Here is a 13,955-nt window from a genome sequence, read left to right as displayed (position 1 = left end):
AAAAAAAAACAAAACTATAACACAATAAATGTAGCAGTTGGCCAGTGATCAGAGCGTGGTTCCCATGCTCCAATACATAATTAAAGGACTTAAAGTACTTGCAGGGTAAAACCCAAAGAAATATACAATGCCAGTGACATTAGCTGCAATTAAACATGGTAGAAGCCTCATTTGTTATTCCTGTCATGTAAGACAACGCTGTAGTCATAGCAACGCTTATGTTCAGCCATGGGTGAAGTTACATGAAGTGTTTACACTAACAGATCCAGTGGTGAGGCATCTTGATGAATTTACACTGTGTATTTTCACTTGGCAAAATCGTTTCAAGGCCATTTAAAGATGTGGAATACTCTTTTCAAGAGAGAACTTGCAAAAGAGACAGATCTTTGGCTATTTGACTCACCAAAGTTTCAAGCCATGTTCAGTTATAAAGTAGCAGAGCTCCATTTTAAAAGCTGAGACAAAACATCTTCTACACCTACCAAATCATGAAGGGAATCCGGAGTTTGCCACTAGAATAATTATAGACATTTGTGTGTGATTAATATCAATTGATAGACTGACCAGATATTATGAATTGATTAGATTAAATCGCATTTAAAATACACATAACTATAATACATATAGAATTACGTTTGCCTATTAATAATTCAATTGTGTCGTTGTCTTTAAGTGAATTTTTAAATGCAAAATTAATTTTTAAAAGGCTCTCAAATGTTACTTTCTGATAATGCATTTATTGATGCGCATGTCTATCATATTACATCTCGCAATCCGTTTCCTGCTTAAACATTTAGTTTGCATTTCGGAATTCTTTAATTCAAAGACAGCTGCCCGTTTATAAATAATTTAAACATGTGTACGCAGCGTATCACTTAAGAATGAAATTAAATCCAGCCTACAGAGCAGCAGCAGGAGGATTTTGATTTGCTAGACTGTTTAATTATTAACTGCCAAATGTACTGATCTAGTTTGGAGTTTTATAATGCAACAGTTTCTAATGGGTTTAAAAAAGGTTTCTCAATTTATTTTAATTGAACACTGCAAAACTTTCTTTCAGTATACCTAAAGCTACATGGTTACAAATGAGGGACATACCACAAGCAGGTGCAAACTAAACCACTGACAACTTGCCAATCCTTTTAGGCCACTGTCCATTGCCATTTGTCATGACCTAAGAGGACTTAACGTGTAAAAGCCTAATTTAAGAAATATACAGGTAAAAGTAGAAACATCACAAATTCAGCCACATCCCAGGTTACAACAATTAATTCTGCTTTATTGTTATTTATACATCACTGATAACATTGTATTCTGGTGAAATAATTGGAAGAATTATCCAATTTATTCGCTGTGACTCTCCACAAGGACACAAATACTGGTGTGGAAGACCAGAAAGGGGGGGGGGGGGGCTCCTTGGGGGATGGTTACATACTATACACACTTCCCTTGGACCACCATCATCTGCCTGTCAGAGGTTAGTTCACCTGCATACCTACCTGTACTCACTGACACTCACTTAACAGCCACATGAGGAGAGAAACCGAGCCCTGCTGCCACATTCAACCCCCCCCCCTTCCTACTTTAGAGTAATCCTCCTTTATAGACACGCAGAGCATTAGGGCATACCCTTATTAATATTGGTAGCAGCAAGCTTTCTACTAACAGTTAACATCTTTATGATCTAAACAAAAAAGTACTGTACAGCTACTGCTAAGAGAATATAAGAACCTGGCCTTTACGCTTTTACACCAGATTAAAGTGCTAGAAGCAACCCACCAATCCACACTTTTTATATATATATGAGAGATATATCTCATTATATATATATATATATATATATATAGGAACAAATCTATTATAACATTAATTTACAGGGTAATATACATTATATTGTAACAGCTGAAATATCAGCACAAAGGTCACTGTCACACTTAACAGCAAAAATATATATGATTATATAAATCCATATATAATCATATATACCAATATATAATTGTCATATATGCATGTAAAACAGTTAATCACGTCTCCAGCTTTTCAAATGATACCCAGAAAAGCAATTGTGTATCAAGACGTAAAAGCTTTACAAGTATCTCTCTTGAAAGAATGACAGGCGGCGGCAAAAGTGCCACGACCTGCAGGTATTTGAGGTCACAGGACAGTTATTTGCATATTCCACAAATCTATTGCAACACGTTACTGTCTACAAACAGTACAGCCAGCATCCTGCGAGAGGAGCCGGTGTTAGCTGGACTCACACGTACACCCACTGAACAGAACATTACGACGATGGTGATCTGATTATAGCTATGTGCTTTCAGATGGTGTGCTATGACAGTGAACAACAGGAGGACTACAATACACAATACTCTATAGTTTAGCCTCAGAAGACAACCCAAAACTGTACTGTAAAAAGAATCCCCACTTCCCCCTGCAAATATGAGTTAGGTGTCATCGAATCCTGCTGCTGATGAGTTTCGTATCTCGGCGTTTCACCACAAATCTTATTTTGACACACCACCATCACCAAGAGTAATGGAATGTGTTCAGCCTTTTCGTTTATTTCCCTCTAACATGGTCTCTCTCCGTCAAGGCTGACAGCACAGTGAGTAACATCCTACCGAAGTTCTAGGGATCTGAGAGGATGCCGGGGACTGTAAAGCTCAGATACACATTCTGGACAAGTAGGGCAGTTCTCTCTTCTTGCAGCAGTCCCAAACCTTGGCCACCATCATCTTCACCACCTCTATGGTGAGAGGAGCTCCGATGGTCTTTCCTTCTTCAAGGCCTGATGGTCCCTTCTTCTCTTCATCCCTCTGACACAACCTCATCTTACCATCGTTTTCCCTGCTTTACACACTCCCCCCACTCTGCAAAGACGCTGCACAAGGCTGTAACAAGATACACACAAAGGTAATTTTTCACAAAGAAAAAAGCTCCGTAATAACTGCAGTAGTAACGCACAACAAGCATCCGATAGCTGGCTTCCGGTCTGGGGAGCCCTGGTGATGTGCAGTTAAGTTTGGGACGTTGCCATTGTTCTAAAGGAGGACCTCTCCATTTGCCCTTTGCAGGACTTGTTTTTTTCCCTGTGGTGCACTGTTTTGTTATTCAAAAGCCCATATCTCTATGTCCTGCACATAGAAATCCTCCTTTTTTGAGAGCATGGGGTTCCCAAATGTTTTACAGGAGTGACTCCTGCCGTGGTAGAGGTCCCCGTCCAGCCACAGGCCAAACTCACCGCTAAAGGAAAAGAGAACAAGCAGTCTTGAGCAGGGTGCCACAAACTATTTCTACAGGTACCTACGTTCCCTGAAGTATCTTTTTTAAGACTTAAACAGTGTTAGGCAATCAACATCACTTATCTGCCTCTTCAATAGCATTATTTGATTTGGCTGGCAAACTTAACCATTACTATATAACGCTATAACTATATAACATAGGGATGGGGATCGAGACCCGGTTCTAAAAGGACCCGGTTCCAAAATTTATCAAAACTGTCTGGAACATAGCCTGGTCTGTAGTCTTAAAATCTGGTTAAAAAGTTTTAAAAACTCAGCTGCTGGCTGAGACAAACCAGCTGCTCCTCCTTCCACCTGGTAACATTTCCTGCAGGCAGTGAACAGCAGAGGAGGAGGAGGAGGTCCAGACTGAGATTTTATTCTTTCTAAACGTTTATATATAGAGGGTATGCGCATGACGTCACAGAACGCAGTTACGCTCACTGAGTGGCAGAAAGACGAGCAGCGGTTTTAGCAGCTAAAACAGAAACAACACATCTAAAATGGGAAAGAGCTGGACCCCTGCTTCTTTGGTAAGCAGTAAGGATCCCTGTTGAGTCCGACTTCCTTTAATTTGAGCAAATAATCACTTGTTTCATCCCCGGTTTGCTAAAAGCAGCCATGGTAACAGATGTATTGCCGTGACATCACATTCCAAGGAAAACGCTCCCTTCGAGGGCAAAAAAGACGGAAACAAGTTACACTTACAAGTAACACTGTTACTTTGAATTTGTTACTTTTGCATTGCCAAAATGCTGGAAGGTCGTGCTTTCAGATGCACTAATTGAGGAGGAGACAAGCCTGGGCTGTGTTAGGTGAGGGATTCCACAGTCGAGTGGCAACAGGGACCTGGCGGTTTTTAACGGTAGAAACGCGGCAGCGGATGCTGTGACGTTATATGGATCAGATACGCCCAACACTTCTTTTTCTTAAGTTGAAAGGTGATCCAAATAAAATTTTACTGCTTTTGCAGCGTCTCTATGGGGAGTCGCGGTGGTCTGTTTTGCCCTCCAGGTCACTGTGCATGTCACCTGACTAAAAACTATGGATAGTGACTTGTAAACATTAATGTTGCTATTTTAGAAACAATATTTAGCTGTATTTACAATATTAAATTCTAATCCTATAAATAATTTAAAAACCAAGCAGCTAACATGCACATTTCAATATATGTTTATTTATTGCAAGTCCTATGTAATCTTAATAACAAAGTTATCGCACATTGAATATTTTCCTCATACCATGCAGGCCTACCTCATGCTCGTTGGGTCTGGTCTTACCAAATAAAAAAACCCGTCACCAAATAATAATAAAGTATCAATAGTGGTATCAATAAAGAATCGGATCCTTAAGCAGTCTCAATAAAGGGTATCAATAATAATAAAAATTAACGATCCCCATCCCTATAAATCATCAGATTAAATTAAAATAAATGTTGCTAGAACTGCTAGATTTCTGTCATACATGTACGCATCGAAAGAGCTTGGACTCACCTCCCTCCACCAAAAGCTAAGGAGTCCATATCTCCTTTTATGAAGAACATGTTGTCACCGGTCCATTTGTACACCTGTTGCAGACACAGTAGAGCATACATTAGATACTATTAGAAGACACTGCATGACATATGCAATGTTGACGTAATCTAATATACTCTGTCCAGTAGTCATTACCATGAGAAGACATAACAGAGCACACGCATGTTTACCTCAGTGGGAGGATCCAATTTGAACATCTGGTAATTCAGTTACAGCTCTTAGAAGCAACCGAAGGAATAGTCTCATCACCAGATTGCTAAATACAACTCAAAATCCTCTCTGGTGCACCAACATATAGTGCAGGGCTTATCAATCTTTGAAAAGACATTTAATTTCCTTTAATGAGGAGTGTAAGCTTAAGCTTAAGGATTAAGCCATTAAAGTAACTGTGTATACAATTGTTACGCAGCTGTTGCATGTTTAAAATTATTTTGCGGAAAAATGAGACCCGGTGAAAATTGGTGCAGTCGATGTGTTGCTTTCAGCACATTCAAGCAGTGTCCCTGGGTTGAATGCAAGAGAGCATAATCAAGAATACAAGTTACACAGCACTGAATACCGCTGAGTCACAAGGCTTTAGAGACCTCTTCAAAGAAAAAAAAGACACTACACTTTGAATTGTACCATGTGTAGACGCGGTATGTGTTTGGAATGTCACATGCATCAAGAACATCAGGTGACTAGCAGCCACATTCACAGCATTCATGTTATGAGGTGTACTGCACTACATATAAGCCTCATTATTTTATTCAAGTAGTAAATAAATCACACAGCTACACACCTCGCCTGACCCAATCTTTTTCAGTTCCACACAGCATTATTGTGTTGGAAATGTGTGTGTGTTGAGACGCTGCCTCTACTCTTTGATGTATGAAGTGGAAAGCTTGAAGTGAAAATATCTTAAAGTAGTATTAAATGTCTTTCCCCTGCCACTTTGGTGTAGTGGAACAAGCTGTTAACACAACACGGACATTTTCTTTACCTCATGAAGTCAATATGGCGAATGTGTTAGCAAACAGTTGCTAATTCCCTCATCCAGCAGGTATGATGGGCCGGAAAAACTAAACAATGAGCGTAAACAGGCAAGAGGTTCTGCAGAGCTGAGGGGAACTGAAGAGCTGTGTGATCATTCTCTTGTATGGTTTGTCTTTTTCCTGTATGTGTTGAACCTTGAGCTGCTGTAACAAGTGAATTTCGCGGGGGAAGTTTATCTTATCTTCAAAAATATTGATTGACATCAACTACACATAGATTAGTTCTGCTGTATGCCCTCTTACCATACAGTATACTGTATTTTAACAAAACTGCTCACTCAAATGTCCTACTTTTAACATTTTCAAACTAAAAGAAGGTAGTGCACCTCAAACTCTGGATTAAAGGCGAAGAGGAAGGTCTCTCCTGTGCCATAAAAGCCATCACTGACTTTAAGGGGCTCAGACGCCAACGCACCAAACACCTGGAAAAAGAAAACAGAACAACAACTAGAGCCTGACCGATATTTAAGACGGATTTTAAAATCGGATATTCTGATATATTGGTTGATATTCTTTTTTTCCCCTTCTTTTTAGAAACATATAACAAGGACAAAAGATGAATGGTGCTTTCAGACCAAAAGCGAAGTTAGCGTTGGGGGCGGTGCGCTAACATACAAAGTGAATGCAAAGACATGGAGAGCTGCAAATTCCCGTTGGGCGGTGCAGAGGGGGCGGTGCTGATGACGCAAAGGCCTTCGCGTGAGTCGAAAATTTTCAACTCGAGTGAGAAAGTCGCACGACGATAGCCTATCAGCATTGAGATTATCCGGACGGCCTCAGAGCGTTGTTTGGAGAGGACCAGGCAGAGCGGAAGAGTAAAACTCCGCTGACCGATGGAGAGCTGCTAAGCTGAAAGGAAAAGCCAAGGACAGAGCCGGGAGCAGCGTTGCAGCTTTTGGACAAATAAACAGCCGTTTACATGCGTTAGGAGCTTGGAGTAAACTGCTTTTATTAAATTTGCTTTTTACTTTAGTTTTTTTAGTTTATTGCAATTAAATCACAGCAAAATGTTTACTTTGGGTTCATTCAGCTGTAGTAATTACGAGTTGTGTTTATTTGCGTTATCGTGTTGTATGTGAACACTTGGTAGATGTCCAGCGATAAAACCCCCGCGAGGAAAGCGTTGCGAGGATTAAATATGCGTTTGGTCAGAATGCACAGTAACATTTGTTATGTGTACTTATGAGACCTCACCTCAAAGATAACATAACATAATTCAGTTTAAAAATAAACTTTTTATTGTTATAAATAGTACTGTGAACAAAACTACAGCGGATTGCTGCATTTTGTGGTGGATTTGTGGTTCCATAGGTGAGTTGCAGAGTGCCCTCTGGTGGACAAACCATGCAACGACAACACTCATAACGTCACTGAAGGTCATCAGCCGTTACAAACACAGATATCTGCAATTAGCTCATATTGGCCAATAATATTGGCACCTGGCTACTAAACACTTGGGGTGCAGCTCTAACATCAATAGGCAAATAATTAGAAAATGATTAGTGTTATAACTCAGTTCCTACATATTACAGTGTGCTGCAGCTGTGCTGAATTACTATGTTGAATTTGCAGCTTACCTGGCCATCACTGTCCTTTATAACCATGAGCACTGGGGTGTCCTGTCCCTGCATGGCTCTGTACAGTGACTTAATGCTCATGCCATGCTTTGATGTGCCAAAAGCCAGCGTCCATGGGTACCCAATGGTCCGCGGTGGGAGATTCTTGGCAAGCTGTGGGGGGTGGAGGCGGGAAAAGAAAGAAAAAAACAAAAAAAAAAAAAACAGGAAATGAGACACCGAAAGGCCACAGCCACCAATGCTCAATTACATCTGCGGTGACCTTTTAACACCATGTGGTGTTTAAAGAAGAGTAACAGGGCTCCAAACACAGCCGTCTCAAGAGAAAGAGAGGTCCAGCACTCCCTGAGAGAGCCTGCTGCCCTGCTGCTGACAGACGGAAGGATTAACAGTGGCTGTGGTGCACGGGGAGATAAAGCAGACAAAGCCGCTGGAGGAGCAGAGTAGTTTATGCTTCATGTTAATGGACAGATAACACAGACACCGACTAAAACATGGAATTAAAGTGACAACTTTTTACAGTATGCTGCACCATTTCTTCTGTGTAAAAAAAGCCATTAAATGTTCTGTTCGCTCTACAATAATTCATCAGTCCCTTTGCTCTTTTCTTGCTGGTTCAGCACATCCAGTGGTGGAGCTGCAGCAGTCAAGTAATCAGCAGGATGAAAATGAAGCCACGAGGAGATGAGCCACGACTTGGCTTACCTACGCTCTGCTTTGAGTCAGGCCTGAGCTCCGTCCTCAGGGTGTTTAAAGGAAGCTGCATATTTGCAATCTATTGATCAATATGCCAATATGAGAAAGTGAGTAGACAGGCAAAGGGGGAGACAGAGGGAGGCGGGGCAAGCCGGTGGGTTTAACTGAGGAGTAGGCCTCTTGTGAGAATTCCAAGGAAAATGCGAACCATATTTAAAATTTATAATAATAATGTTCGTGGTGATTAAAACCAGCTTCCACATGGCGGTATTATGCGATAAACGGGATTTTATCACAATTCCTGCTCAACCATCGACCATCTGTCAGCCATCGCATCGATGGCATCGTCTATCTGCCCAACCCTACAAGGTATACACCATACCTCAAATTACATACAAGGTTTGTGGCTCTGTCTGTTCCATGTGTTTCTCAAAGGCTTTTCCTTTTGATTATTTCTGAGACTTTGGTATTCTTTGTACAGTACAATAGAGGTGTTGTCTTTAAATAAAGTACTTACAATCCAGATCAATTTGACATAATTAAGCAAATAATACATCAACAGTTTCTTCTCTGCTGTAGATGTGTAATTACAGCAGTAAATACATTTATTCCCCAAGCACACAGTTGACCAATAATCCTGAAAGGGAGCTCCAGGAATGAATGACTGAGTTTGTTGAGTTGAGTTTGTTTTACATGCACCAAATTTGAAAGTGAAATGACCAGCAAGTCCTCAGTTTTTGCATGTTAGAATTCAAGCCAACTACAGTCACATTCACACATGTAAGATGAACACATCCATTAATGCTAGTATTATCCTAGCACCACAATACTTTCTAACTTCCTATCTTGTCTGTAGCAAACAATCCAAGCCCCTGGTTGGTACTGAAAACATGAATCTTTAAAAACAGGTAACACATTTATTAGTAGACATGCATCAATCAATCAGCCGGTGAATTTGTAATACCGGTAAGGCCAAAATAAACAGCGTTTCTTTGCATGCCGACTGTATTTGTGCGTTCTCAGAAACACAGGTATATTAACGGTCGCCAAAATAGGCTATATTTGGCGACCCATTTAGTACTTTGCAGAGAAACAGAGAGAGAGACATTATCTGGTATTGTGTTAGAAGATGAGGACCAGGTAAAGCAACAGTGAACACAGCAGTGCAATGTCATTCGCTACCACGGTGGTTACGAAAGCGTTCTTTGACGTCTATGCATCTACTGAAAACGTCAATGAAGGATGTGTTATGTGGCAGAGCTGCATTAGAATAGGTCTGTCAGTCTGTACCTTCTCTATTTGGTCGGCTTCCAGAAGATCACTGGGTTCTCTGAGGTTGGGTTTGAACGTTTCTGGCTCCAGCTCCGTCTTGATGGATGTGCCAAGCTTAGAGTTCACCTCTTCCTTGGTGGTGATCTACAAGTACAAATAAGTGTCAGATATGCACAGACACTGACAAGGAGTAGTTTAATTTCAGCTTCCATATAGCACTGATACTGGGTGGGTTCAATTACTGCCTAATGTCATCAATCAATAGTTTTGTTTTGCATCATATCAAACTACTGACACAACAGATTAAACTGGTGAGGCCATCTAGAGGGAGGGCAAAATGTAGGATCAGAAGTGATAAATAATGAACTCGACAAAGCAGATGTGGATAACGGCTGGGATGTCAGGGGAAAACATGAGCAGACTAGCCTTAAACCACAGCCTAAACTGAGCAACAAAAGTTCCCATTTTAAATCCAGTTTTCCTGCCAAATTTATAAATACAGCATTTGTTAGCAACACACTAATAATCCAAAAATTTGATAATGACAGCTGAATATCTTCCTGCCATTCTCCGATGCCAGATGACTAGGATTGGTTTGGCAGAAGTAGGAGAGAGCGGGCACAGACACTGTCTGGGAAAGGAGAATGCAAAGTGAATAGGAAATCAACCCAATGAATAATTTGCACTCCTCGGTTTGACATTTTCTCTGACCAACGGACTGTTTGGGCTATCTATCTTTCTCGATAACAGAGGCCGATTGAGAAGCGCTTCACCACTGGTGGCTGGGATGCTCTCATGTTTCACTTCTCATTCAAATCGGGCCCATCTGCATTGTCCTCAGAAAACATCATACACCCTGTCAGGTGAGTCTTAAGTCCACTTTCTCTGTCTCTTGCTCAGTCCTCACACTGGCTACATTCTTTATATTCAGCTCATTTGAGCATTAAAAGCAATTTTCTTTTTCACTTATGTGTGGCCAATATAAAATCTACATTTTTGTCTAAATGCAGTACAGACAGCTAGTATTAACTACCTTATAGCCGGACTGATCTAGAGGGTTCAAGCACTTAAAACATCATGACAACAAGTCTAAGACGGGAAGCCTGACACATGGAGATAACGCTGCTGTCACGTGAAAACCTCATCACTCCAAACAAGCCAAGTTGTCTGCAATGAATTGATAAAAGGTTATTCTCAATTTATCTTGTAAAGCAAGTTTTGAATAGATTTTGTGAGCCCAAACACTCATGAAACCTACTCAACCCGCTTGTTTTGTGTAAAGCAATAGGAACATGTGTTTTTGAGGTTAGTATGCAACTTCAGCAGCAGCTAAAGCCTGCGGTACAGAGCCTAAGGGGGGTCGGGGCCATGTTGGTGCGGACAGCAGCGGGCTGGGCAGAGCAGAGAGAGGGGGGCAGACAGGGCACCTGGAGTCGTTTGCAGAGCGAGCGCAGATCTTCGCTGTTTAGCGCATCAATCCGACGGTGGTACTCCGTCAGAGACACTACCTGGTAGTACAAAGACATGAACAAGTGGAACATAAAACTCTGCCAGGTCTACCGCTAGCCATGGGAAGGAAAGTGTGAGTTTTGGAAGGTATTATGTGCACTAAGTAGTGCAATTCCAGCAAACTTAACACTGCTCTTCATATGAATGGTAGATGTCCCAAATTTGAGGAAACAAACTTGTTAACAAGAGTTTACTCTGGGTAAAAGGATTTTAGTGCACTCATTTTGCATGTTTGTGTAATATGTTTAATATCACCACCATCAGATGCTTTAGTTATACTAAAAGTTAACTTGGACCAAAGGATAGAAACGTCACTGCGGCAGAAAGCAAACTTAGAACCATAAACCTTTATTCTAGCCCAAGATGCAAAAATAAAAAACAGCAGCATATTTTTGGGAGTGAGAAGGCTGTTGACAAGAATTTGATGGTAGAACACAACAACAAAAACACAACAACTGAGGTTTGACTGATGCAGCAATTCTTGCCAAGTCCGCAGACAAGAACCCATTCTCTGTCAGGAACAACAATCCACACAACTGCGCCCCAGACAGACCAACACAATAACCCACCAGCATGGCTACGTTCCAACAAAGTTACACCCCACGCTGCAAACTCCGCTGAGAGCTGCTGCCTCTGTTCTGCCACTGAATACAGGTTGGCGTTTAATAGGCCACTACAGGAATGATGTTTAAAGCCTGACGCATGAGATAAACAAACCAACAAATACACAGTCATATTAACTGGGCCAGGTCTACATTTCAAAAACATTCAACTGTAATTTTTATATTTTAACTTATTCTTTTTATGTACACACACACACACACACACACCTGGGATGCTCTTTCACTCACCTTGTTAGTAATGGTGTAACTAACTTTTTTGGTAACAGGCTGCCTCTTTACAGCTTTCAATAATGTAGCAGAGAGGGTAAACTACAGCCCTCATAAAAAATATATCTGTGCCTCACGCCACCTAACGTTACAGCTGAAGGCACTTTTGCATTTGTTGCCTTAAAACGGGTAAGCTAGCAGCATGCTAGGCTCACTGGATATCAAAAGCCTTTCATCTGAAGAGAAGTCCTGATAAAGGTCAGCATTTGGATGTGAGCAGTGAATTAAACTCTGTGTCACACAGTCGCAGCTTTCTAATTAACAGTCAGTTAACGGAGTACCAACTCAACACGATATACCGGGTTAAACTGTCATGGTAATGTAGGTTAAGGTTAAATAAAGTGGTGAGTGAAATGGGAAGCTGCATCTTTAAACAATTACCTAACGTTAGCACTGTAAACTTTCAGACAGCTTACACAGCCACACACGTCCGATTACATGGTGCCAAGGGGACAGACAGCGGATGAGAGTAATGTCCTGACTGCCAAATAGTGGTCAGATAGTGGCCACTTTGTTCAACACCAGTCACTGAACTAAACCGGACCGGGCTAGCAGGCTAGTGAGCCACGCTAGCGAGTTAGCATGGCTTGCTAACAACAAAGGCAAGAGAACATACAAGAACATATAACGCCGCTAGAGACTAAAAACATGAACTGTGCACTAGGAACATACACAGGTATACTTAGGAGTCAGCGGTTTCCCTTGGTCTTTCACCCTCCTAGAAAACATGTCTTGCTTTCTGGGCGAGGTTGAAGCTGGACTGTCACATTACAAATCCTTTAAGTTGCCCATGTAGCCCTGAGACAAGCAGACGGAAGTTTGTATGTAGCCTGCTTGACTAAAATAGAAACATTTTTTTTCAGAGGGGTCTCTACACCGTATGAGCTGTGTGACATCTCTAAGTCCAATAACAATATGGGACAGGAGTAAAACCGGCTCCCCATTGGTTAAAAAGATGACTATCCCCTCCCTTTACGGACGGGATTTAAAGACACAGTAACACTACTGTCCCATGAGCTACAATTTCTATAGACATGACAGATATATTCCCAGAGTTATAAAAAACGAATTCAAATTAAATACATATATTTGAAACTTTAATTAGCTTTTGAAGTCCACTTTGATGAACGAAACTATACTATACTAATATATCTATTACTCTGTTAGTGAAACATATCTATTTTGTTTCTCAAAGCTCCGTGCAAAAAAAAGTGTTACTTAAAATTCATGTTCTGTCAAAGAGCAGCAGCAGGTTCCTATTTACTTATTCAAATGTAATGGATCATGTAGCCTCTGTTTGCCAGGAAAAAAACAAATCACTCCACTTTGTTACATCATTCATTTACATTAAAAATTAAATCCAGGCTCCACTGCTTCCACCGTATCAATGTCTTCATACGATTAATGCATTATTTTCATTATCCACAGGCTCGTAAACAATCTCATTTGACCAAAACCCATCCACGCTGTACCTGGTGCAGCAGTGTGCACTAACAGTGCTGAAAATTTAGATGGATATCCCTCATCTATGCTTCCTACTCTCATTCCACATTCTGCAATAAAGACACATTAAGAGGTTAGTTTGACAAAAAAGGAAGACTGATTGAACCCACATCAGTGTCACATTAGCTTGAAGGATTTTATAACCAAAAAAACAAACAGTTTAGCTGCTCAATGTTTACATTCACTGCATATGTTGAGCAACTCATAATGGTGTTAGGCTTTTGCCATTCAGCAACACAAGTTGCCAAATGCTGACTGTGACAGTCACACATGTGATGAAACTACAATACACTGACCGAGAAGAGTAAACAATTACACAAACATGCAAAACACTTTGGTTGGAAGGTCAGAGAAGCGCATTTCCAAGCAAAGCAAGTGTTCACACAACTTTCATAACTTAGATGTGATAGAAAGTTTGCACAAACATTTACCATCAAATCAAGAAATGTGCAGCGGTACACAGAAGTGCAAAATACAGAAGCAGAATACAAAACTAAGGCTTGACAACTACAATTCTGATGGATTAAAAACCAAGATCAGCACAACACATTTGCACTATGCATCGCATAATGAAACCAAATCAACACAATTATTTAACATTTAATTTAACACGTAATTTAACAATACACCACATAAGGTTCTGGTTTCACAGGTT

General features: G+C 40.7%; 1 protein-coding gene across 4 annotated transcripts in view; it reads right to left on the bottom strand.

The window, feature by feature from the left end:
- Positions 1–1,253: 1,253 nt before the first annotated feature.
- Positions 1,254–13,955, bottom strand: part of oxr1a (oxidation resistance 1a) — a 173,488-nt gene continuing 160,786 nt past the window's right edge. For 2 of the 4 annotated variants that reach the window (XM_038712186.1, XM_038712187.1), the window contains 6 exons: positions 10,826–10,906; positions 9,417–9,542; positions 7,431–7,583; positions 6,180–6,275; positions 4,778–4,851; positions 1,254–3,246 (listed from right to left, as the gene is read on the bottom strand). In XM_038712186.1, the coding sequence (XP_038568114.1) occupies positions 3,111–3,246; positions 4,778–4,851; positions 6,180–6,275; positions 7,431–7,583; positions 9,417–9,542; positions 10,826–10,906 (666 nt within the window). In that variant the 3' untranslated portion in view covers positions 1,254–3,110. Of the gene's footprint in view, positions 3,247–4,777; positions 4,852–6,179; positions 6,276–7,430; positions 7,584–9,416; positions 9,543–10,825; positions 10,907–12,469; positions 13,953–13,955 lie in introns of those variants that run through there. The other 2 variants (XM_038712189.1, XM_038712188.1) reach the window with 2 other exon arrangements.

Source organism: Micropterus salmoides, unplaced genomic scaffold (genome assembly GCF_014851395.1).
Source record: "Micropterus salmoides isolate LMB-PRFRI ecotype aquatic unplaced genomic scaffold, ASM1485139v1 Ms_hic_scaffold_11, whole genome shotgun sequence".
NCBI classification, from domain to species: domain Eukaryota; kingdom Metazoa; phylum Chordata; class Actinopteri; order Centrarchiformes; family Centrarchidae; genus Micropterus; species Micropterus salmoides.
This window is presented reverse-complemented; position numbering and strand designations above follow the sequence as displayed.